At 43.6% G+C, this 27,307-nt stretch overlaps 1 protein-coding gene across 11 annotated transcripts in view; it reads left to right on the top strand.

Annotated features, from left to right (window-relative positions):
* UNC13A (unc-13 homolog A) overlaps positions 1–27,307 on the top strand; it is a 335,107-nt gene that overhangs the window by 173,398 nt on the left and 134,402 nt on the right. For all 11 annotated transcript variants that reach the window (XM_077273640.1, XM_077273632.1, XM_077273616.1 and 8 more), the window contains 3 exons: positions 1,331–1,402; positions 1,488–1,707; positions 10,931–11,158. In XM_077273640.1, the coding sequence (XP_077129755.1) occupies positions 1,331–1,402; positions 1,488–1,707; positions 10,931–11,158 (520 nt within the window). The remainder of the gene's footprint in view (positions 1–1,330; positions 1,403–1,487; positions 1,708–10,930; positions 11,159–27,307) is intronic.

Here is a 27,307-nt window from a genome sequence, read left to right as displayed (position 1 = left end):
TGAGTGCTATCTTTGGGCTCCCTCTGGTGGCTCTTTTTGTCATTCTGCAGGTCTGTGGCTGGGATCAGCTGTCTCGTTATCTGCTGGTTGGTTTCCTATTTAGCTCACCTGGACTTTCAGTTGTTGCCTGCTGTCAATGTATTCAGTGCTATTTTGATCTCTCCTGACTACCTTCGTTATCAGTCTCTCCAAGAGAAGCTAAGTTTCTGTTTGTTCATTTTTTGATCATCAGTGTTCAATATGTTTCCTGGTTTATTATCAGTCCTAGTCCAGCTTGCTAATATGTGATTTCCTCGCTTGCTGGTAGCTCTAGGGGGCTGAGTTTCTCCCCTCACACCGTTAGTTGTTGTGGGGGTTCTTGAATTCTCAGCGTGGATATTTTGTATAGGGTTTTCTACTGACCGCACAGTTTCCTATCTGTCTTCTGCTATCTAGTATTAGCGGGCCTCATTTGCTGAATCTGTTTCATTTCTACGTTTGTATTTTCCCCTTACCTCACCGTTATTATTTGTTGGGGGCTTTCTATATCTTTGGGGTTATTTCTCTGAGGCAAGTGAGGTCTTACTTTCTTCTCTCTAGGGGTAGCTAGTTTCTCAGGCTGCGTCGAGACGTCTAGAAATTCAGGCACGTTCACCGGCTACTTTTAGTGTGTTCGGTTAGGATCAGAATTGCGGTCAGTCCAGTTACCACCTCCCTAGAGCTCGTTCTATGTTCAGTAACTTAGCTAGTCAGTTCGGTGATCCTCAGCCACTAAGGATCATAACAGTTTACTGTATGTAAACCATGTCTCATATCCTGTGGGGTTTGTGAAGGAGAAATGAAAAGCCGGCAATTGAATTACTGGCTTTTCTATAGAACACTGCTGCGTATTTCTCGCAAGTCACACTGCTGGTCCGTGTGTAATCTGTATTTTTCTCGCCCCCATAGACTTTCATTGGCGATTTTTTTGCGCAATACGGTGACAAACGCAGCATGCTGCGATTTTCTACGGGCGTAGAAGACCGTATAATACGGATCCGTAAAATACGGCTGATAGGAGCTGGGCCATAGAGAATCATTGGGCCGTGTGTTATGCGTATTTTACGGATGTATTTTCTGTGACGCCGGCCTCACTAGTCCTCTAGTGATAATCTCCTCTTGATTTTATCAAGCCCAGTAAGTGACATCACTGGAATCAGGGTCTGTGTCTCTACATTATGCTGCTCTCAGATCCGGTAGCAAAAACCTGGTGACAGATTCCCTTGAAGAACTGATTAATGTTGCCATTTTTTTTTTCCTTTAACCAAGGTATTTTCATACAAAGGAACTCACATCATATTTTTTCCCTCAGTCCCTGGTCCAATCCCGCAAAGCAGGCATAACATCTGCGCTTGCAACAAGCACTTTAAACAATGAAGAGCTAGTAAGTACTAGAATTGTAAACTAAATGAAGTGTCAAAAGGAAATTTGCTTTACACTCACCTCACTATATTCTATGATATTTTCAGAAAAACCATGTTTACAAGAAGGCCCTTCAAGCTTTAATATACCCAATCTCCAGCACTACACCTCACAACTTTGAGGTGTGGACTGCCACAACTCCCACCTACTGTTATGAGTGTGAAGGGCTCTTGTGGGGTATTGCCCGGCAGGGTATGCGCTGTACAGAATGTGGAGTCAAGTGCCATGAAAAATGTCAGGACCTCTTGAATGCCGACTGTTTGCAAAGTAAGAATTTGTTTGTGTGTGAACTGGATTCTATCTGTACTCTCCGCACCCTTCTAGATCAGGGTTGTGTTTGCACATCTGCAAGTAACGGTAATTGTCTTGTATGAGGCTTGCAGATACGAGTAGTCGCGGGTTTAATTGCTCGCTAAATATTTGGTTAACCAAAGTAATTCTAATAATAAGTCTAAAGAAAAATTGGCTGAGAATGTGCCGCTTGTCATCTATTACTACTGAATGACTTGTGCACCGATTTGTCCTCATCAACTACAGCAACAGCAACATATATCCTAAAATCCTGACTTCATTCGTTCCTAGGAGCTTCAGAGGTACACACATAAGAGTATATTCACATGAGACTTTTTTCGACGTTTTGTTGCATTTTTTGCTGCAATTTTCACAATTGTGGCAACACTGCAACATTTTTGCTGTGACAATTGTGGCAAAAAATGTAGCAAAACTGCGAATAAAAAAAAGTCTTGTGTAACTATACTTTTTCATCACAAAGAAACATATAAAATGAGAAATAGAGAGAGAGGTGAAAAAGAAAGAAGAACATAAAATATCTAACATATAAAATGCACACATAGATGAGAAACAGAGAGAGAGGTGAAAAAGAAAGCTGAACATAAAATATCTGATGAATAATTTAAGACCTTGTATGTATAAATCAATGAGATTTCACATAAGGTGTAATATACCTAAACTTAATTGGCTAAAAGTCTGCAGTTATCATGTGGCATATCCATTTTGAAAAAGCTAAGCCCCCAGTTCATTATCATTTGCAATTTTTTAAGTCGCCTTTGTTTTGTGTCTTGTGGTATTCATTGGCTTTTTTTGCGTCAAATTTTTCAAAACACCACATGCGCTTCATGAATTTTGTGCAAAATCAAAAAACTTTTTTTTAATTTTGTCCTTTTATCTGTTTTGCGACTTTTTAGCAAAATTGTGGCAAAGTAACTGGCGTAGAGGAAATCACTCCAGGGAGGGATAAGAGTCAAAATTTTGTGACTTTTTAAAAAGTTGATGAATCAGTTTCAAACATCTGGAAAAGACTACAAAAGACAACCTTAAAAGTGTAAAATGTTTTTAAAACTTTCAATTTGCGAAAAAATAATCAGTCTACTCTATGCACCTTTGATTTAGCAAAATAATTGAGTTAATTAGTGGTGGGTCCAGGCATCGCCATTTTCTTTAAATCCAAGTAGAACGATGATTTTAAGAAGTCCTTCTTTAGTGGATACACTATCATTATTAGGTTTATAAATAACCAAAATATCCCTTTTTGTGTCATTGAACACATTATGTAATCTACAGTATGTTGGGTAAATATTGTACCCCTTAATAAAATTAATTTTAAGCTTTGAACATAATGTAGATGAAAGCTGTAAATATCCAAATCTTCTCCTTTCAAAGAGAACACAGTTGATAAAAGACTGAAAAAAACAACTGTATCCTTATAAAGGAGTTGAGGGGCATAAAAGATCCCAGCGGATATTTCTCATATTCCATTTCGCTTATTTGATTCCAAAATGTGAAAACTATTTTCGATATTGCAAGATAAATCCCCCAATGATCTATTGGTGGTTAATTAATGCTGAAGCAGGGAGGCAACAAACTACAATTTAAAGAAGCACTCCCATTCACTTTTTTTCCATATACATGTATAGTGTAGTATCAGTGTGTTAATGCACTCACTAATTGATGATTTCTCTGGAATCCAGCCTCGTTCTGGTCCTCTTCTGAGTCACGTGACTGCAATTCAGAATCTCCAAACTGCGTTCTTATGTGTGAGAATACACTTTTACAACGTACCGTAAGTCTAGGAAGCCTCACTCTGAAACTAGATAGGCTTACATTGTAAAACAGAGGTGTCAAACTGCATTCCTCGAGGGCCGCCAACAGGTCATGTTTTCAGGATTTCCTTGTATTGCACAGGTGATAATTTAATCACCTGCACAGAATGATTCCAGCACCTTGTGGAATGCTAAGGAAATCCTGAAAACATGACCTGTTGGCGGCCCTCGAGGAATGCAGTTTGACATCTCTGTTGTAAAAGACGTTTCAGGGTCACACAGAGCAGTGTAATCTGAAGAATCTCAATCGCCATCACATGACTTAGAAGAGGACCAGAAGGATGCTGCACACAGGAGAATTCAGCCATTGGTGAGTATATGTTGTGAATTTGGATTCTGGGCTCCCCCGGTGGCTACTGGTGGAATTGAACTGGTGTCTTCATCTTCTCTGTTCACCTGTTCCCATCAAGATGTGGGAGTCGCTATATAACCTTGCTGCTCTGTTAGTTGCTTGCCGGTCAACAATGTTATCAGAAGCCTCTCTGTGCTTGTTCCTGCTCCTAGACAACTACTAGATAAGTTGGACTCTTGTCCATGTTTGTTTTTGCATTTTGGTTCCAGTTCACAGCTGTAGTTTCGTTACTGTGTCTGGAAAGCTCTTGTGAACAGGAATTGCCACTCTGGTGTTATGAGTTAATGCCAGAGTTTTAAAGTAATTCCTGGATGGTGTTTTTGATAGGGTTTTCAGCTGACCATGAAAGTGTCCTTTCTGTCTTCTGCTATGTAGTAAGTGGACCTCAAATTTGCTAAACCTATTTTCATACTACGTTTGTTATTTCATCTCAACTCACCGTCAATACATGTGGGGGGCCTCTGTCTCCTTTCGGGGTATTTCTCTAGAGGTGAGCTAGGACTAATATTTTCCTCTGCTAGCTTTATTTAGTCCTCCGGCTGGGCTGGGCATCTAGAATCAACGTAGGCATGCTACCCGGCCACTGCTAGTTGTGCGTTAGGTTTAGTTCATGGTCAGCTCAGTTCCCATCTTCCAAGAGCTAGTTCCTATATATACTTATGCTATGTTCTCTTGCCATTGAGATCATGACAGTTTGACCGGCCTGCAAAGTGTTAATTGTTTGGGCTGAAGCAGGAGAAAAAGAAGTGTTGAAGGGAAATTTTTTTTTTTTCCCCTCAGAGTTTTGCTGCCTAGCCCTTAATTGCTGTCTAGCTGCTTCTTACCTTCTCTTAACCCTTGAATGGCTCTGTGTCCACCTGTTTGTAATGGATCTTCAGAGTGTAACTGCAGGTTTGAATAATCTCGCCACGAAGGTACAAAATTTGCAAGATTTTGTTTGTCATGCACCTGTATCTGAGCCGAGAATTCCTTTGCCGGAATTTTTCTCGGGGAATAGATCCGGGTTTCAGAATTTTCGAAATAATTGCAAATTATTTTTGTCTCTGAAATCTCGCTCTGCCGGAGACCCTGCACAGCAGGTCAGGATTGTGATTTCCTTGCTCCGGGGCGACCCTCAAGACTGGGCTTTTTCATTGACACCAGGGGATCCTGCGTTGCTCAATGTGGATGCGTTTTTTCTGGCCTTGGGGTTGCTTTATGACGAACCTCATTTGGAGCTTCAGGCAGAAAAAACTTTGATGTCCCTATCTCAGGGGCAAGATGAAGCGGAAATTTACTGCCAAAGATTCCGTAAATGGTCTGTGCTTACTCAGTGGAATGAGTGCGCCCTGGCGGCGACTTTCAGAGAGGGTCTCTCTGATGCCATTAAGGATGTTATGGTGGGGTTCCCTGTGCCTGCGGGTCTGAATGAGTCCATGACAATGGCTATTCAGATCGATAGGCGTTTGCGGGAGCGCAAACCAGTGCACCATCTGGCGGTGTCCACTGAGAAGTCGCCAGAGAGTATGCAGTGTGATAGAATTCTGTCCCGAAGCGAGCGGCAGAATTTTAGACGGAAAAATGGGTTGTGTTTCTATTGTGGTGATTCTACTCATGTTATATCAGCATGCTCTAAGCGCACTAAAAAGCTTGGTAAATCTGTTTCCATTTGCACCTTACCGTCTAAATTTATTCTATCTGTGACCCTGATTTGCTCTTTGTCATCTATTACCACGGACGCCTATGTCGACTCTGGCGCCGCTTTGAGTCTTATGGATTGGTCCTTTGCCAAACGCTGTGGGTATGATTTAGAGCCTTTGGAGACTCCTATTCCTCTGAAGGGGATTGACTCCACCCCATTGGCTAATAATAATCCACAATACTGGACACAAGTAACTATGCGTATTAATCCGGATCACCAGGAGATTATTCGCTTTCTGGTGCTGTATAATCTACATGATGATTTGGTGCTAGGATTGCCTTGGCTGCAATCTCACAACCCAGTCCTCGACTGGAGAGCTATGTCTGTGTTGAGCTGGGGATGTAAGGGGGCTCATGGGGATGTACCTGTGGTTTCCATTTCATCATCCATTCCCTCTGAAATTCCTGAGTTCCTGTCTGACTATCGTGACGTCTTTGAAGAATCCAAGCTTGGTTCGTTACCTCCGCACCGAGAGTGCGATTGTGCCATAGATTTAATCCCGGGTAGTAAATACCCAAAGGGTCGTTTATTTAATCTGTCTGTGCCTGAACATGCTGCTATGCGAGAATATATAAAGGAGTCCTTGGAAAAGGGACATATTCGTCCATCGTCATCTCCCTTAGGAGCCGGTTTTTTCTTTGTGTCAAAAAAAGACGGCTCTTTGAGACCATGTATTGATTATCGGCTTTTGAATAAAATCACTGTTAAATATCAATACCCATTGCCGTTGCTGACTGATTTGTTTGCTCGCATAAAGGGGGCCAAGTGGTTCTCTAAGATTGACCTTCGTGGGGCGTATAATTTGGTGCGAATCAGGCAGGGGGATGAGTGGAAAACCGCATTTAATACGCCCGAGGGCCACTTTGAGTATTTAGTGATGCCTTTTGGTCTTTCTAATGCTCCGTCAGTTTTCCAGTCCTTTATGCATGATATTTTTCGCGATTATTTGGATAAATTTATGATTGTGTATCTGGATGATATTCTGATTTTTTCGGATGACTGGGACTCTCATGTCCAGCAAGTCAGGAGGGTTTTTCAGGTTTTGCGGTCTAATTCTTTGTGTGTGAAGGGTTCTAAGTGTGTTTTTGGGGTACAGAGGATTTCCTTTTTGGGATATATTTTTTCCCCCTCTTCCATTGAAATGGATCCTGTCAAGGTTCAAGCTATTTGTGATTGGACGCAGCCCTCTTCTCTTAAGAGTCTTCAGAAATTTTTGGGCTTTGCTAACTTTTATCGTCGATTTATTGCTGGTTTTTCGGATATTGCTAAGCCATTGACCGATTTGACTAAGAAGGGTGCTGATGTTGCTGATTGGTCCCCTGATGCTGTGGAGGCCTTTCGGGAGCTTAAGCGCCGTTTTTCCTCTGCCCCTGTGTTGCGTCAGCCTGATGTTGCTCTACCTTTTCAGGTTGAGGTCGACGCTTCTGAGATCGGAGCTGGGGCAGTGTTGTCGCAGAAAAGTTCTGACTACTCCGTGATGAGGCCTTGTGCCTTCTTTTCCCGTAAATTTTCGCCCGCTGAGCGGAATTATGATGTTGGGAATCGGGAGCTTTTGGCCATGAAGTGGGCTTTTGAGGAGTGGCGCCATTGGCTTGAGGGGGCCAGACATCAGGTGGTGGTATTGACTGACCACAAAAATTTGATTTATCTTGAGACCGCCAGGCGCCTGAATCCTAGACAGGCGCGCTGGTCATTATTTTTCTCTCGGTTTAATTTTGTGGTGTCATACCTACCGGGTTCTAAGAATGTTAAGGCGGATGCCCTTTCTAGGAGTTTTGAGCCTGACTCGCCTGGTAACTCTGAGCCCACAGGTATCCTTAAGGATGGAGTGGTATTGTCAGCCGTTTCTCCAGACCTGCGGCGGGCCTTGCAGGAGTTTCAGGCGGAGAGACCTGATCGTTGCCCACCTGATAAACTGTTTGTTCCTGATGATTGGACCAGTAGAGTCATCTCTGAGGTTCATTCTTCTGCGTTGGCAGGTCATCCTGGCATTTTTGGTACCAGGGATTTGGTGGCAAGGTCCTTCTGGTGGCCTTCCCTGTCACGAGATGTGCGAGGCTTTGTGCAGTCTTGTGACGTTTGTGCTCGGGCCAAGCCTTGTTGTTCTCGGGCTAGTGGATTATTGTTGCCCTTGCCTATTCCTAAGAGGCCTTGGACGCACATCTCGATGGATTTTATTTCAGATCTGCCTGTTTCTCAGAAGATGTCTGTCATCTGGGTGGTGTGTGACCGTTTTTCTAAGATGGTCCATTTGGTTCCTCTGCCCAAGTTACCTTCTTCTTCCGAGTTGGTTCCTCTGTTTTTTCAAAATGTTGTTCGTTTGCATGGTATTCCTGAGAATATCGTTTCTGACAGAGGGACCCAATTCGTGTCTAGATTTTGGCGGGCATTCTGTGCTAGGATGGGCATAGATTTATCTTTTTCGTCCGCTTTCCATCCTCAGACGAATGGCCAGACCGAGCGGATTAATCAGACCCTGGAGACATATCTGAGGTGTTTTGTGTCTGCTGACCAGGATGATTGGGTTGCTTTTTTGCCATTGGCGGAGTTCGCTCTCAATAATCGGGCCAGCTCTGCCACTTTGGTGTCCCCGTTTTTCTGTAATTCGGGGTTTCATCCTCGATTTTCCTCTGGTCAGGTGGAATCTTCGGATTGTCCTGGAGTGGATGCTGTGGTGGAGAGATTGCATCAGATCTGGGGGCAGGTGGTGGACAATTTGAGGTTGTCCCAGGAGAAGACTCAGCTTTTTGCCAACCGCCACCGTCGTGTTGGTCCTCGGCTTTCTGTTGGGGATTTGGTGTGGTTGTCTTCTCGTTTTGTCCCTATGAGGGTCTCTTCTCCTAAGTTTAAGCCTCGGTTTATCGGCCCGTATAAGATATTGGAGATTCTTAACCCTGTTTCCTTCCGTTTGGACCTCCCTGCATCCTTTTCTATTCATAACGTTTTTCATCGGTCATTATTGCGCAGGTATGAGGTACCGGTTGTGCCTTCCGTTGAGCCTCCTGCTCCGGTGTTGGTTGAGGGTGAGTTGGAGTACGTTGTGGAGAAAATCTTGGACTCTCGTGTTTCCAGACGGAGACTCCAGTATCTGGTCAAGTGGAAGGGATACGGCCAGGAGGATAATTCTTGGGTGAATGCATCTGATGTTCATGCCTCCGATCTGGTTCGTGCCTTTCATAGGGCCCATCCTGATCGCCCTGGTGGTTCTGGTGAGGGTTCGGTGCCCCCTCCTTGAGGGGGGGTACTGTTGTGAATTTGGATTCTGGGCTCCCCCGGTGGCTACTGGTGGAATTGAACTGGTGTCTTCATCTTCTCTGTTCACCTGTTCCCATCAAGATGTGGGAGTCGCTATATAACCTTGCTGCTCTGTTAGTTGCTTGCCGGTCAACAATGTTATCAGAAGCCTCTCTGTGCTTGTTCCTGCTCCTAGACAACTACTAGATAAGTTGGACTCTTGTCCATGTTTGTTTTTGCATTTTGGTTCCAGTTCACAGCTGTAGTTTCGTTACTGTGTCTGGAAAGCTCTTGTGAACAGGAATTGCCACTCTGGTGTTATGAGTTAATGCCAGAGTTTTAAAGTAATTCCTGGATGGTGTTTTTGATAGGGTTTTCAGCTGACCATGAAAGTGTCCTTTCTGTCTTCTGCTATGTAGTAAGTGGACCTCAAATTTGCTAAACCTATTTTCATACTACGTTTGTTATTTCATCTCAACTCACCGTCAATACATGTGGGGGGCCTCTGTCTCCTTTCGGGGTATTTCTCTAGAGGTGAGCTAGGACTAATATTTTCCTCTGCTAGCTTTATTTAGTCCTCCGGCTGGGCTGGGCATCTAGAATCAACGTAGGCATGCTACCCGGCCACTGCTAGTTGTGCGTTAGGTTTAGTTCATGGTCAGCTCAGTTCCCATCTTCCAAGAGCTAGTTCCTATATATACTTATGCTATGTTCTCTTGCCATTGAGATCATGACAGTATATTAATAGATTGACACTACACTACTCTACCATTTACACAGGTTTAAGGAAGAAAAAAGGTAATGGGAGTACTTCTTTAAGATGAGGAATTGAGAACTCGCGATTATTCAAGCAAAAAGTCAAACTAAGTAATTGCAATCCTACCTTTCTGACCCCACTATATTGGCTCACTCAGGAGAACATCAAGGATCTTCAAAGTCTACTCTACAATCCACATAGGTGAAATGTTAAATAATTTGAGGACATATGACTATCATATTAATTTTGTTTACCGTAGAGAGTGGAAAATGATTCAATAATTTAACATTAGGATATTTCTAACTAATGACTTAGTATTTAAATTGAGGTAGTCTTAAACTTTGAAAGAAATAGAAAGTCCAGAAACTTAAAGGGTTTGCCACTTTGCCACATAAGTTCTAAAAGAACCTTAACTATTGTGACCTGTCGCGGAAAATGCTAACCCACCTCATTTCTACCTTCAGCTCTTCCGCTCAAGTCCTCCTGCATCCCATGGCGAGGGTAAACAATGGATGGCGTCAGCCTCCCATCTATAGGAATCAAGAGGGCAGGAGGTCACGTGATTCGCCCTCATGCCGATATCCCTGATCTCTGTCCGCTGTGACCACTATTGTGCAGGGGCTGAATAGCGCTGAACTGTTCAGTGTCTGTACACAAGTGGAAGTTACCAGGGAAGCGATGGGTATATCACCTAACTGTCAACTTCCAGAAAATGGACAACTCTTACCATAGAACAATAAAGTGAACCTCCTTCGCAGTCCTATTGGAAGATTTTTTTTTATATATAGTTTATCGACAATCAGTAAAAAAGACAGAACCTCTGGACTACTTGTAGTATAATTGGCAAGTCTCCATTAGTGATAAAAGATTTAATTGTACATCATATGATGATAGAAAAATTCTGTATGCTATCGAGTCTGTCCTATCTTCTCATCTTAGATACTAACATAATTATTGTTTCAGACATTGTCAATGGCAACACGACATTCTCAAATGAGAAGTTTAATGTGACATGAATGGCACTAACAACTCAACACGTTATTTTTTTCATCAGCATAGTTTTGTTTTTTTAACAGATGCGTCTCATGTATCAATACTTCAGCACTCCCATCTCTTCTATTGAAGCCTCTTGAATTCCAAGACAAAATCTGTTTGTTTTTTTTTGCGTGGCCAGAGAAAAATCAAGGAAGATTCTGACCTGACGACCACTACATAGCATCTCTGGAGCTATCCAAGTCACTCTAGAGATATCTAAACTTGCATTGCTAGATCTTTTCACAACAAAAAAATATATTCTACATCAAAAGTCTCAAAGTAAAATAACGTTTTTGCGTTTTTCCCAACAGGGGCAGCTGAAAAGAGCTCCAAACATGGAGCTGAAGACCGTACTCTTAATATTATCATGGTTCTCAAAGATCGGATGAAAATCCGTGAAAGGAACAAACCAGAGATATTTGAGCTAATTCAAGAAGTCTTTGGAGTTGTTAAAGCCACACATGCACATCAAATCAAAGCTGTGAAGCAGAGTGTACTGGATGGGACCTCAAAGTGGTCAGCAAAGATCAGCATCACTGGTAAATAAGGTTAGGTAATGAATATAGGAAATGGACATGAAATAGTAAATTTCAAAATGTGGAGAAAATGCTTAAAAGGTATCTTTAAGGAGTTGTCCCCTCATTTGTAAACAAAATGTTTGGCCCTGATAAAATAAATAAACCTATACTCCCCTCCCGTGCAGGCGCCATTCCAGTGGTATCATAACTCGTGGTCCCAGGGCTGTGATGCGGCGAATTAACACGTGATGTCCAGCGCCCAATCATCACTGTCTCCGCCTTCGGAGAAAATAACCATGAAGAGGAAGTCCGCGCTGTAGCTGACCGAATAATATCACATACAAGGAACAAATACTGCCACACCATGACCAGACCACATATTACCACCACAAAGTGAACAAATACCATATACAAGGGACAAATATCACCACACCATGACCAGATCACATATTACCACCACATAGTAACCGAATAATACCACATACAGGGACAAATATGACCACACTGTGACCAGACCACATATTACCACCCCATACAATGAACAAATACCGCCACACCATGAGCAGACCACATATTACAACCCCACAGTGACCGAATAATACCATATACAAGGAACAAATACCACCACACCGTGACCAGATCACATATTACCACCACATAGTGACTGAATACTACAACACTGATCATTAATTAAAAGGCACAATACTAATATTAACATAAATGCCATTATACACAGGAGCGCCATACATAGTATACAGTGTATAGTATAAGTGTACAGATAATACAGAGACTCACCAGTGACATTATACACAGGAGCTCTTTATATAGTGTATAGTGTACAGGTAATTCAGGGATCATCAGTGACATTAAACATAGGAGCTCTGTATATAGTGTATACTGTACTGTGAAGGTAACCGGATAGTAAGTGTTTCTATGCTCTCTGGAATTATGACACGAGTTATAGTAAATAAAACTTCAGGTTCATTGTCGACGCATTTCCGAGTTCACCAACTCCTTCCTCAGGACAACCGTAAAAAAATGTATTTTTTATCCACTATAACTCGCATCACAATTCCAGAGAGCACAGAAACACTTCCAATCTGGTTACCTTTACTGATATTCTATGGAGGCTGCTGCATCTGGTCTTTAGACTTTTTAACTGTTGTGTCTCACACAACCTTACAAGATGAGCTGTTTTACCTTTCATTCATCAAACCTTTAACCTGGATAAGACCCTAGTGCTCTCTTGCATTTCTTTACAGGTAGTACAGTGACTCACCAGTGGCATTATACACAGGAACTGTGTACAGGAAATACAGTGATCACTAGTGACATTATACATCGGAGCTCTGTGTATAGTGACAGTGTATAACACAAAAACACCCACCTACTATATACAAAACTTTATTAGATAAAAAATAAAAAGAAGAGGCTTAAAGACAACATAAGTCAATAGTAAGGGCGGGTAGGGGTATTGACGCTAATTATGATCTCATGGTTTCCCTACCTTATCTGTAATATCTATGATGTGTATACATATTCTGCAAAGCATCCATCTTGTCTATAAGCATCCATGTTTTGTATATCTTCATAAAATAATCATACTTAACACCGCAGAGGTTGGCACCCTAAGGGAAAACAAAATGGTGCCTGTTGTGGATTCTGTTTGTGGGCTCCCTCTGGTGGTTACTGCTGGTACTGGGTGACTTTGGTGGGTTGCGGCCTTTGGTTTCCACCTGTCCATCAGAGGCTGGGTGTTTCCTATTTTACCTGGCCTTTCTGTCATTTCCTTGCCGGCTATCAATGTATTCAGATGTGCTCTGTTTGGTTCCTATCTACCTGCTCCCAGATCTTTCAGGATAAGCTAAGTGCTGATTTTCAGTTGTTTGGTTTTTTGTCCAGCTTGCTTATTATGTCTCTATGCTAGCTGGTAGCTCTAGTGGACTGAGGTTCTCCCCATGTGCCATGAGTTGGCACATGGGTTCTTGTAATCTCAGGATGGTTTTTTGATTAGGGTTTTTTGCTGACCGCTCAGTCCCCTTTTGTATCGTTCTGCTTTCTAGTTTACAGCGGGCCTCAATTTGCTAAATCTATATATATCATCTCTATGTGTGTGCCTTCCTCTCATTTCACCGTCAATACATGTGAGGGGGCAACTATATCTTTTGGGGTTCATTCCTCTGGAGGCAAGTGAGGTCTTTATTTTCTCTGCAGTACTAGTTAGCTCTTAGGCTGGTGCGTGGCGTCTAGAACCAACGTAGGCACGCTCCCTGGCTATCTCTAGTTGCGTTTGTCAGGCGTAGGGCAGCGGTCAGCCCAGCTTCCATCACCCTAGAGCTCGTCCGTTATTTATTTGTACTTTGCTTGTCCTGTGCTATCCCTAGCCATTGGGGATTCATGACAGTATAGCCGGCACACAAAGTGTTAATTGTTTGGGCTGAAGCAGGAGAAAAAGAAGTGTTTAAGGGAATTTTTTTTTTTTTTTCCCTTCAGAGTTTTGCTGCCTAGCCCTTAATTGCTGTCTAGCTGCTTCTTATCTCCTCTTAACCCTTGAATGGCTCTGATCTTAGCTGTTTAACATGGATGTCCAGAGTTTGGCTTCCAGCCTGAGTAATCTCGCGGCAAAAGTTCAAAACATACAGGATTTTGTTGTTCACACTCCCATGTCTGAACCTAGAATTCCTATTCCAGAGTTCTTCTCTGGAGATAGATCTACCTTCCTGAATTTCAGGAACAATTGTAAATTGTTTCTTTCTTTAAAATCTCGCTCCTCTGGAGACCCTGCTCAACAGGTCAGGATTGTAATATCTTTCCTGCGGGGCGACCCTCAGAATTGGGCATTTGCATTGGCACCAGGGGATCCTGCATTGCTCAGTGTGGATGCGTTTTTTCTGGCATTGGGATTGCTCTATGAGGAACCCAACCTGGAGATTCAGGCTGAAAAGGCTTTATTAGCCCTCTCTCAGGGGCATGATGAAGCGGAAATATATTGTCAAAAATTTCGGAAATGGTCGGTGCTTACTCAGTGGAATGAGTGCGCCCTGGCTGCAAACTTCAGAAATGGTCTTTCTGAGGCCATTAAGGATATTATGGTGGGGTTCCCTACGCCTACAGGTCTGAATGAGTCTATGGCTATGGCCATTCAGATTGATCGGCGTTTGCGGGAGCGCAAACCCGTGCACCAGTTGGCGGTGTCTTCTGAACAGGCACCTGAGACTATGCAATGTGATAGAATTCAGTCCAGAAGTGAACGGCAAAATTATAGGCGGAAAAATGGATTGTGTTTTTATTGTGGTGATTCAGCTCATGTTATATCAGCATGCTCTAAACGCACAAAAAAGCTTGATAAATCTTTTGCCATTGGTACTCTGCAGCCTAAGTTCATTTTGTCTGTGACTCTGATTTTTTCACTGTCTTCCATTTCCGTTGATGCCTATGTGGATTCGGGCGCTGCCCTGAGTCTTATGGATTGGTCATTTGCTAAACGCTGCGGTTTTAGTCTGGAGCCTCTGGAAGTCCCTATTCCTCTGAAGGGAATTGACTCTACACCATTGGCTATGAATAAACCGCAGTATTGGACACAAGTGACCATGCGCATGACTCCCGTTCATCAGGAGGTGATTCGCTTCCTTGTACTGTATAATTTACATGATGTACTAGTGCTGGGTCTGCCATGGTTACAAACTCATAATCCTGTCCTGGACTGGAAAACAATGTCTGTGTTAAGCGGGGGATGTCAGGGGGTTCATGATGATGCACCTCCGATTTCTATCGCTTCATCTACTCCTTCTGAGATCCCTGAGTTTTTGTCTGACTATAGGGATGTTTTTGAGGAGCCTAAGCTCAATTCGCTCCCTCCTCATAGAGATTGTGACTGTGCTATAGAATTGATTCCTGGCAGTAAGTTCCCTAAGGGTCGTTTATTTAATCTGTCACTGCCAGAGCATACTGCTATGCGGAATTATATTAAGGAGTCCTTGGAAAAGGGACATATTCGTCCATCTTCGTCCCCTCTGGGAGCAGGTTTTTTTTTCGTGGCAAAAAAAGATGGTTCCCTGAGGCCTTGTATAGATTATCGCCTTCTGAATAAGATTACAGTCAAATATCAGTATCCATTGCCATTATTGACTGACTTGTTTGCTCGCATTAAGGGGGCTAGGTGGTTCACTAAGATAGATCTTCGCGGTGCGTATAATCTGGTGCGGATAAAACAAGGTGATGAGTGGAAAACCGCATTTAATACGCCTGAGGGCCATTTTGAGTATTTGGTAATGCCTTTTGGACTCTCCAATGCTCCGTCAGTCTTTCAGTCCTTTATGCACAATATTTTCCGTGAATATCTGGATAAGTTTATGATTGTGTATTTGGATGATATTTTGGTGTTTTCTGATGACTGGGAGTCTCATGTTCTACAGGTCAGGAAGGTGTTTCAGGTTCTGCGGGCCAATTCTTTGTTTGTGAAGGGTTCAAAGTGTCTCTTCGGAGTCCAGAAGATTTCTTTTTTGGGGTACATTTTTTCTCCTTCTACTATTGAGATGGATCCCGTTAAGGTTCAGGCAATTTGTGACTGGACACAACCTACATCTGTTAAGAGCCTACAGAAGTTCTTGGGGTTTGCTAATTTTTATCGTCGGTTCATTGCAAATTTTTCCAGTATTGTTAAATCTTTGACTGATTTAACTAAAAAGGGTGCTGATGTTGCTAATTGGTCTCCTGCGGCTGTGGGGGCCTTTCAGGAACTTAAGCGCCGGTTTTCTTCTGCTCCTGTGTTGTGTCAACCAGATGTTTCACTTCCTTTTCAGGTTGAGGTTGATGCTTCCGAGATTGGAGCGGGGGCGGTTTTGTGACAGAGAAGTTCTGATGGCTCGGTGATGAAGCCATGTGCATTCTTCTCTAGAAAATTCTCGCCCGCCGAGCGCAATTATGATGTGGGTAATCGGGAGCTTTTGGCCATGAAGTGGGCATTTGAGGAGTGGCGTCATTGGCTTGAGGGTGCTAAACATCGTGTGGTGGTCTTGACTGATCACAAGAATCTCATTTACCTTGAGTCTGCCAGGCGTTTGAATCCTAGACAGGCTCGTTGGTCGTTGTTTTTTTCTCATTTCAATTTCGTGGTTTCATACCTGCCAGGTTCAAAGAATGTGAAGGCAGATGCTCTTTCCAGGAGTTTTGTGCCTGACTCTCCTGGAGACTCTGGGCCTACTGGTATCCTTAGGGATGGGGTAATATTGTCCGCCGTATCCCCAGACTTGCGACGTGCATTGCAGGAGTTTCAGGTGGATAAACCGGATCGTTGTCCACCAGAAAGACTGTTTGTTCCGGATGATTGGACCAGTAGAGTCATCTCCGAGGTCCATTCTTCTGTGTTGGCTGGTCATCCTGGAATATTTGGTACTAGAGACTTGGTGGCCAGGTCTTTTTGGTGGCCTTCCTTGTCTAGGGATGTGCGTACCTTTGTGCAGTCTTGTGAAGTGTGTGCTCGAGCTAAGCCTTGCTGTTCTCGGGCCAGTGGGTTGTTGTTATCCTTGCCCATCCCGAAGAGGCCTTGGACGCACATTTCCATGGATTTTATTTCTGATCTCCCGGTTTCACAGAAAATGTCCGTTATCTGGGTTGTGTGTGACCGCTTTTCTAAGATGGTTCATTTGGTGCCCTTGCCTAAGTTGCCTTCCTCCTCTGAGTTGGTCCCTTTATTTTTTCAGAACGTGGTTCATTTGCATGGGATTCCGGAGAATATCGTTTCTGACAGGGGATCCCAGTTTGTGTCTAGATTTTGGCGGACGTTTTGTGCCAAGATGGGCATTGATTTGTCTTTCTCGTCTGCATTCCATCCTCAGACGAATGGCCAGACGGAGCGAACTAATCAGACCTTGGAAACTTATTTGAGGTGTTTTGTTTCTGCTGACCAAGATGACTGGGTTGCTTTTTTGCCACTGGCCGAATTTGCTCTTAATAATCGGGCTAGTTCTGCCACGTTGGTCTCTCCTTTTTTTTGTAATTCAGGGTTTCATCCTCGTTTTTCCTCTGGTCAGGTGGAGTCTTCGGATTGTCCTGGAGTGGACATGGTGGTGGACAGGCTACATCAGATTTGGAATCAGGTGGTGGACAATTTGAAGTTATCTCAGGAGAAGACTCAGCAGTTTGCTAATCGCCGTCGCCGCGTGGGTCCCGACTTCTTGTTGGGGATTTGGTGTGGTTGTCTTCTCGTTTTGTCCCTATGAAGGTCTCTTCTCCTAAGTTCAAGCCTCGGTTCATCGGTCCTTATAGGATCTCGGAGATTCTTAACCCTGTATCTTTTCGTTTGGATCTCCCAGCATCGTTTGCTATTCATAATGTGTTCCATCGGTCGTTGTTGCGGAGGTATGAGGTGCCCGTTGTTCCTTCGGTTGAGCCTCCTGCTCCGGTGCTGGTGGAGGGAGAATTGGAGTATGTTGTTGAGAAGATCTTGGATTCTCGTGTTTCCAGACGCAAACTCCAGTATTTGGTTAAGTGGAAGGGTTATGGTCAGGAGGATAATTCCTGGGTGATCGCCTCCGATGTTCATGCGACTGATTTAGTTCGCGCCTTCCATAGAGCTCACCCTGATCGCCCTGGGGGTTCTCGTGAGGGTTCGGTGACCCCTCCTCAAGGGGGGGGTACTGTTGTGGATTCTGTTTGTGGGCTCCCTCTGGTGGTTACTGCTGGTACTGGGTGACTTTGGTGGGTTGCGGCCTTTGGTTTCCACCTGTCCATCAGAGGCTGGGTGTTTCCTATTTTACCTGGCCTTTCTGTCATTTCCTTGCCGGCTATCAATGTATTCAGATGTGCTCTGTTTGGTTCCTGCCTACCTGCTCCCAGATCTTTCAGGATAAGCTAAGTGCTGATTTTCAGTTGTTTGGTTTCTTGTCCAGCTTGCTTATTATGTCTCTATGCTAGCTGGTAGCTCTAGTGGACTGAGGTTCTCCCCATGTGCCATGAGTTGGCACATGGGTTCTTGTAATCTCAGGATGGTTTTTTGATTAGGGTTTTTTGCTGACCGCTCAGTCCCCTTTTGTATCGTTCTGCTTTCTAGTTTACAGCGGGCCTCAATTTGCTAAATCTATATATATCATCTCTATGTGTGTGCCTTCCTCTCATTTCACCGTCAATACATGTGAGGGGGCAACTATATCTTTTGGGGTTCATTCCTCTGGAGGCAAGTGAGGTCTTTATTTTCTCTGCAGTACTAGTTAGCTCTTAGGCTGGTGCGTGGCGTCTAGAACCAACGTAGGCACGCTCCCTGGCTATCTCTAGTTGCGTTTGTCAGGCGTAGGGCAGCGGTCAGCCCAGGTTCCATCACCCTAGAGCTCGTCCGTTATTTATTTGTACTTTGCTTGTCCTGTGCTATCCCTAGCCATTGGGGATTCATGACAGGTGCCCCCGTTCGAAGTCAGCTCACCCTTACTGACCCTGTTATACCCTGCAAAAGAATGACACCACCGTGAATAAAAAGAAAACACACATGCAAACACATATGAGGGTCATACTGAGAAAATTCTCAATAGTGAAATGCTCATATAGTCAATCGACTGGACACAAATATAGGTGTTAGGACGCCACAGAAGGCCAGGAAAGGAAAAGATTCATTTCATAAAGCAATGTTTCAGTAGTTGGGATACTGACCCTAAGTCAGTGCCTATTGGGTTATACACAAATGGGAACATCAAAATAAAAGGTAGTAATAGCCCAACAAAGTAAAATATCTGTGAATATTAAAGGTACTCATCCTCATATTTTGCTATTTCCATCCCTACGCATTTTCCCCTTCTAATAGTAGGGGTTCGTCAGGGTATCCTTATGAATCGAGGAAGCTATTCACGCACATGCACTATCCCAATGGAAGTAATAGCATGTTGGTGTATATACTATATAGTGTACAGGTAACACAAGAATCACCAGTGATATTATACACAGGATCTCTGTATATAGTGTAGAGTATAAGTGTACAAGTAATATGGTGACTCAACAGTGACATTATACACATAAGCTCTGTATATAGTGACAGTGTACTGTACAGGTAATTCAGTGATCACCAGTGATATTATACACAGGAAGAACTTTGTAAATAGTGTACAGGTAATACAGTGATCACCAGTGACATTATACGCAGACATCCTGTTTATAGTGTATAGTGTAAGGGTACAGGTAGTACAGTGACTCACTAGTAACATTATACACAGGAGCTCTGTATAGAGTGTATAGGTAATACAGTGGCTCACCAGTGACATTATGCATAGGAGCTCTGTATATAGTGTATAGTGTACAGGTAATACAGTGATCACCAGTGACATTATACACAGGCATCTTGTTTATAGTGTATAGTATAAGTGTACAGGTAGTACAGTGACTCACCAGTAACATTATACACAGGAGCTCTGTAAAGAGTGTATAGGTAATACAGTGGCTCACCAGTGACATTATAGACACGAGCTCTGTATATACTGTAATGTACAGATAATACAGTGACTCATCAGTGACATTATACACAGGAGTTCTGTATATAGTGGCAGTGTACAGGTAATACAGTGACCATTATGCACAGGAGCTCTGTATATACTATATAGTGTACAGGTAATACAGGGGTCACCTGTGATATTATACACTGGAACTCTGTATATAGTGTATAGTGCAAGTGTACATGTAATACATTGGCACACCAGTGACATTATACACATGAGCTCTGTATATAGTGTACAGGTAATAGAGTAATCATCAGTGACATTATACACAGGCATACTTTTTATAGTGTATAGTGCAAGTGTACAGGTAATAGAGTGACTCACCAGTTACATTATACACAGGAGCTCTGCATATAGTGTAAATAGTGTAAGTTTATAGGTATACAGTGATCACTAGTGACATTATACAAAGGAGCTCTGTCTATAGTGTACAGGTAAAACAGTGACCACCAGTGACATTTTGCACAGGAGCTCTGTATATACTATATAGTGTACAGCTAATACAGGGGTCACCAGTGATGTTATACACAGGAACTCTGTATATAGTGTATAGTGTACAGGTAATACAGTGATGACCAGTGACATCATACACAGGAGCTCTGTACATAGTGTAAGTGTACAGGTAATACAATGATTACCAGTGACAATACACACAGAAGCTCTGTATATAGTGTAAACATACAGGTAATATAGTGACTCACCAGTAACATTATACACAGTAGCTCTGTATATAGTGTATAGGTAATACAATGGCTCACCAATGACATTATAGACAGGAGCTCTGTATATACTGTAAGTGTATAGATAATGCAGTGACTCATCGGTGACATTATACACAGGAGCTGTTTATAGTGTACAGGTAATATAGTAGCTCACCAGTGACATTATAGACAGGAGCTCTGTATATAGTGTAAGTGTACAGGTAATACAGTGACTCACCAGAGACAGTATAGACAGGAGCTCTGTATATAGTGTAAGTGTACAGGTAATGCAGTGATCACCAGTGACATTATACACAGGAGATCTGTGTATTGTGTACAGGTAATGCAGTGGCCACCAGTGATATTGTACACAGGAGCTCTGTATATAGTGTATAGTGTACAGATAATGCAGTGATCACCAATGGCATTAAACACAGGAGCTCAGTATATAGTGTTAGTATACGTGTAATACAGGTATCACCAGTGACATTTTACACAGCGGCTCTCTCTCTATATATAGTATATAGTGTACAGGTAATACAGTAATCACCAGTGACATTATACACAGGCATCCTGTGTATAGTGTAAGTGTACAGGTAATACACTGACTCACCAGTGACGTCTCTAGTCGAAGATATTCATCTTCGCTTTTCTTCTTCGTCCAGCGCCGATCACCATCACTTCTTCCAGCCAGGACTCATCTCTGCAGAAAATAGCACACAGTTATCTAGAACACCTTTTCCAGAGCACATTCCCTTCATTTTTCCCCAAGTTCTACACTTCGCCAGATGAACAAAAATAGAGACATAATGTCGTCCTGCACAGTATCAGAACCCCCCATTGAAAACAGTATCCTCAAAAAAAAAAACATCACAGCAGTGATAGTATCCCTTAATTAGCCCCAGCATATAATAATGTCCCACATCCTGGTCCGGTCCTGTAATAACATTCCCCATCTTGGCCCATTGTGTCTCATTCCTGGACCCACATGTCTCATTTCTAGCCCCATGTGTCTAATTCCTGACCCTACATGTCAAATTTCTGGCCCCCATGTGACTCATTCCCAGAACTATACTGTATGTTCTTCCATCCTGGCCCCACATGTCTCCATCCTGCCCCCATGTTTTTTCCCATCCTGGCCCTAGGCCCCATATGTTCTCCCATCCTGTCCCCAGGCCCCATATGATCCACCAGCCTGGCCCCATGTGTCTCCATACATCCTGCCCCTAGCCCCCATATGTCCCCCCCATCCTGTACCCATGTGTTGTGAATTCCGTTCTCGGGCTCCCTCCTGTGGTCATGAGTGGTACTGTGTGAGTTTGTTCTTGGGCTCCCTCTGGTGGCCTTTAGCGATATATGGCTGGTCTTGGCTGGGCTCAGCTGTTTCATCTCCTGCTAGGCTGGGCCTATTTAACTCACCTGGACCTCTACTTGTCGCCTGCTGTCGGTGTATTCAGTCCTGATCCTGTGCTCTCCTGAATATTCCTTGTGACCAGTCTCCTGCTATGAGAAGCTAAGTTTGCTTGTTCAGTTTCTCATTATTTCCTTGAAAACTTTTCTCATTATATTATGAGTTCAGCCCAGCTTGCTTTTATGTGATTTTTTGCTTGCTGGTTAGTTCTGGGGTGCAGAGGGCGCCCCTCACATCGTGAGTCGGTGTGGGGGTTCTTGTATTCTCTGCGTGGTTTACTTTTGATAGTTTTTGTACTGACTGCACAGACACCTATCTATTATCTGCCTATCTAGTATTAGCGGGCCTCATTTGCTAAACCTGTTTCATCTCTACGTTTGTGTTTTCCCCTTAACTCACCGTTATTATTTGTGGGGGGCTATCTAAAACTTTGGGAATATTTCTCTGAGGCAAGTGAGGTCTTTGCTTTCTCTCTAGGGGTAGTCAGTTTCTCAGGCTGTGACGAGGCGTCTAGGTTTTCAGGTAACGCTCCACAGCTGCCTTTAGTGTGTTTGGATAGGATCAGGATTGCGGTCAGTATAGCTTCCACATCCCCAGAACTTATACACCTATATATTCAGGGTATATGTGTCAGGTCAGTTTGAGATCCTACCACCAGGATCATAACAGTACAGCAGGCCTTAAAGTGTTAATGCAGCAGAAGAGGGAGAAGAGAAATCTTAAGGTCATTTTTTTTTTTCTCCTCTGCACTGTGTTTAGCCTCTCTCCTCCCCTTAATCTCTGGGTGGTTCTGTATGCAGCTACTAATGCAGCTACTAATATGGACATTCAGAGTCTGTCTTCTAGTGTGGATCATCTCACTGCAAGGGTACAGGGAATTCAGGATTATGTAGTCCGCAGTCCTATGTCAGAGCCTAAAATACCTATTCCTGAGCTGTTCTCCGGAGATAGATCTAGGTTTTTGAACTTTAAGAATAATTGTAAGTTATTCCTTTCTCTGAGACCTCGCTCATCTGGCGACTCTGTTCAGCAAGTTAGAATTGTTATTTCTTTGTTGCGGGGTGACCCTCAAGATTGGGCATTCTCTCTGGCGCCAGGAGATCCGGCACTGCTAATTGTTGATGCGTTTTTTCTGGCGCTTGGAGTGCTTTATGAGGAACCAAAATCTGGTAGACCAAGCAGAGAAGGTTTTGCTGGCTCTCTCTCAGGGTCGGGATGAAGCAGAGGTTTATTGTCAGAAGTTTAGGAAGTGGTCAGTGCTCACTCAGTGGAATGAGTGCGCCCTGGCGGCGATTTTCAGAAAGGGTCTTTCTGAAGCCCTTAAAGATGTTATGGTGGGGGTTCCCCACGCCGGCGGGTCTGAATGAGTCAATGTCTTTGGCCATTCAGATTGATCGGCGTTTGCGGGAGCGCAAACCTGTGCACCCTCTGGCGGTATTTTCTGAGCAGAAATCTGAGCCTATGCAATGTGACAGGATTCTGACCAGAGTTGAACGGCAAAACCACAGACGTCAGAATGGGTTGTGCTTTTACTGTGGTGATTCTGCTCATGTTATCTCAGCATGCTCTAAGCGCACAAAAAGGGTTGCCAAGTTTGTCACCATTGGTACTGTACAACCTAAATTCATTTTGTCTGTTACTTTGATTTGCTCTCTGTCATCCTACCCAGTTATGGCTTTTGTGGATTCAGGTGCTGCCCTGAATTTGATGGATTTGTCATTTGCCAGGCGCTGTGGTTTTATCTTGGAGCCTTTACAATTCCCTATCCCGCTAAAGGGAATTGATGCTACACCATTGGCCAAGAATAAACCTCAGTACTGGACTCAATTGACCATGTGCATGGCTCCTGTACATCAGGAGGTAATTCGCTTTCTGGTGCTACATAATTTGCATGATGTTGTCGTGTTGGGTCTGCCATGGCTGCAGGCTCATAATCCAGTCCTGGATTGGAAAGCAATGTCTGTGTCAAGTTGGGGTTGCCAGGGGATTCATGGCGATGCTCCTTTGGTGTCAATTGCTTCTTCTACTCCTTCTGAAGTCCCTGAATTATTGTCGGACTACCAGGATGTATTTGATGAGCCCAAATCCAGTGCCCTACCTCCTCATAGGGATTGTGATTGTGCCATAAATCTGATTCCTGGTAGTAAGTTCCCTAAGGGACGACTTTTTAATTTGTCTGTACCAGAACATACCGCTATGCGGAGTTATATAAAGGAGTCCTTGGAGAAGGGACATATTCGCCCATCCTCGTCTCCTTTGGGTGCGGGGTTCTTTTTTGTGGCCAAGAAGGATGGTTCTCTGAGACCCTGTATAGATTATCGCCTTCTAAATAACATCACGGTCAAATTTCAGTATCCCTTGCCACTGTTGTCCGATCTGTTTGCCCGGATTAGGGGGGCCAGTTGGTTCACCAAGATAGATCTTCGTGGAGCGTATAATCTTGTGCGCATAAAGCAGGGCGATGAATGGAAAACAGCATTTAATACGCCCGAAGGCCATTTTGAGTACTTGGTGATGCCTTTTGGGCTTTCTAATGCCCCCTCTGTGTTTCAGTCCTTCATGCACGACATCTTCCGAGAGTACCTGGATAGATTTATGATTGTGTACCTGGATGATATTTTGGTCTTTTCTGATGATTGGGAGTCTCATGTGAAGCAGGTCAGGATGGTATTTCAGGTCCTGCGTGCCAATGCCTTGTTTGTGAAGGGCTCTAAATGTCTCTTCGGAGTCCAGAAGGTTTCCTTTTTGGGCTTTATTTTTTCTCCTTCTACTATCGAGATGGATCCAGTCAAGGTCCAGGCTATTCATGACTGGACTCAACCTACATCTGTGAAGAGTCTTCAGAAGTTCTTGGGTTTTGCTAATTTTTACCGTCGCTTCATCACTAATTTTTCTAGTGTGGTGACGCCTTTGACGGATTTGACCAAGAAGGGTTCTGATGTGATGAATTGGTCTCCTGCGGCCGTGGAGGCCTTTCAGGAGTTGAAACATCGGTTTTCTTCGGCTCCTGTCTTGCGCCAGCCCGATGTCTCTCTTCCCTTTCAGGTCGAGGTTGATGCTTCTGAGATTGGAGCAGGGGCTGTTTTGTCGCAGAGAAGCTCTGATGGCTCTGTGATGAGACCATGTGCTTTCTTTTCAAGAAAGTTTTCGCCTGCCAAGTGGAATTATGATGTTGGTAATCGAGAGTTGTTGGCAATGAAGTGGGCATTTGAGGAGTGGCGACATTGGCTTGAGGGAGCCAAGCATCATGTGGTGGTCTTGATGGATCACAAGAATTTGACTTATCTCGAGTCTGCCAAACGGTTGAATCCGAGACAGGCTCGATGGTCGCTGTTTTTCTCTAGTTTCAATTTCGTGGTTTCATATCCTCCGGGTTCGAAAAACGTGAAGGCTGATGCCCTTTCTAGGAGTTTTGTACCTGACTCCCCGGAAGTTTCTGAACCGACTGGTGTTCTCAAAGAGGGGGTGATTTTGTCTGCCATCTCTCCTGATCTGCGACGGGTGTTGCAGGAGTCTCAGGCCAATAGACCTGACCGTTGTCCACCGAAGAGACTGTTTGTCCCAGACAGATGGACCAGTAGAGTTATTTCCGAGGTTCATTCTTCGGTGTTGGCGGGTCATCCTGGGATTTTTGGTACCAGGGATTTGGTGGCGAGATCCTTTTGGTGGCCTTCCTTGTCGCGGGATGTGCGTTCCTTTGTGCAGTCCTGTGGGATTTGTGCTCGGGCCAAGCCTTCGTGTTCTCGTGCCAGTGGATTGCTTTTGCCTTTGCCTGTCCCGAAGAGGCCTTGGACGCATATTTCCATGGATTTTATTTCGGATCTTCCTGTCTCTCAGAAGATGTCTGTCATCTGGGTGGTTTGTGATCGTTTTTCCAAAATGGTCCATTTGGTACCCTTGCCTAAGTTGCCTTCCTCCTCCGATTTGGTGCCACTGTTTTTTCAGAATGTGGTTCGTTTACATGGTATTCCGGAGAACATTGTGTCTGACAGAGGATCCCAGTTTGTGTCCAGATTTTGGCGCTCCTTTTGTGCTAAGATGGGCATTGAATTGTCTTTTTCGTCGGCCTTCCATCCTCAGATGAATGGCCAAACCGAACGAACTAATCAGACCTTGGAAACTTATTTGAGATGTTTTGTTTCTGCTGATCAGGATGATTGGGTGACTTTTTTGCCATTGGCTGAGTTCGCCCTCAATAATCGGGCTAGTTCTGCTACTTTGGTTTCTCCGTTCTTTTGCAATTCTGGTTTTCATCCTCGTTTTTCCTCAGGTCAGGTTGAGCCCTCTGACTGTCCTGGGGTGGATTCTGTGGTGGATAGGTTGCAGCAGATTTGGAACCACGTAGTGGACAATTTGACGTTATCACAGGAGAAGGCTCAGCGCTTTGCTAACCGCCGTCGCTGTGTGGGTCCCCGACTTCGCGTGGGGGATTTGGTATGGTTGTCTTCTCGTTTTGTTCCGATGAAGGTTTCCTCTCCTAAGTTCAAGCCTCGTTTCATCGGTCCTTATAAGATTTTGGAAATCTTGGCAGAATCTCTGGCTGCCTCGCTTTGTCTCTCTGTCTGTCTCTCAGTCTCTCTGTCTCCCTATACAGAGGCATGTAACCTTTTTTATACTTAACAAGTGTCCTTAATTCAGTATTTACATAAAGGGTAAGAATGGAGACGAGATCAAGTAAAATTACTTGATTATTTAATCTATAGTATTTGCATAGTTTTTCCTCCTTTGTTTTCGAAGTCACCAAACTATCTGGCTTACACAATGCATAATTAGCATATCAGTATGCATCACTAGTCATCAAGGATAAGAGTACAATATTTTATATGAAATGTCAATATTACAGGCTTACACAAGCAAAAGTCAGTTTTCTTGACCAACACATTAATTAAAAAGCAAACATACAGATATCAGTCTATTCTTTTTGGTTTGCTAAAAATAGACGTCTGGTTAATTAAGACACAAAGCTGTGTTTCCACAGGCCCCCTTCACATGTCTGTATAAAACACGTATGTGTTACACCAGTATCAATGTCATCAGTGTTTTTGATCAGTGGGTTGTCCGGGTGCCATCCGTGTTTTTCCAGTATGGACAATGTAAATGAAATAACAACGCTTCTCATATACTTTCAATGTTAAACGCGTACTTTACACGTATGGCACATGAATGGCATGTTTACACGGGCTCAGAGACTTGTATTGGCCCTTGTCATCCTTGCTGCCAGAAAAGTTGTTTAGCCCCATGGTTTAAAAAGGGGTACATGTGGCATCAGTGACAGAAATGCCACACATTCTGGAAATATAGTCATGTGAAGGTCAAAAAAGTAGAAAACATTAGCAGAATTGTAGTTTTTTTCTACATCCTACCTCACAAATTGCAGAGTAAAAAGCAATAAAAGTGCTATATGTCCTCAAAACTAACCTGCTATATCCCCTCTGATCAGTGTCGATGTACCAGGGTCCCTGATGGTGATTTCTCACTGGCTGTTGAAACAGATGGACAGGTTAAGAAAAAAATCACACATGGAATTCATTTGAACAGCACAAAAACAGTGTGAGCAGGCCTTGATGTAAAATGCATACAT

The sequence above is a fragment of the Ranitomeya variabilis genome, chromosome 1, assembly GCF_051348905.1.
Source record: "Ranitomeya variabilis isolate aRanVar5 chromosome 1, aRanVar5.hap1, whole genome shotgun sequence".
NCBI lineage: Eukaryota > Metazoa > Chordata > Amphibia > Anura > Dendrobatidae > Ranitomeya > Ranitomeya variabilis.
Note: the sequence above shows the minus strand (reverse complement) of the source record. Positions and strands in the feature narration are given on the sequence as shown.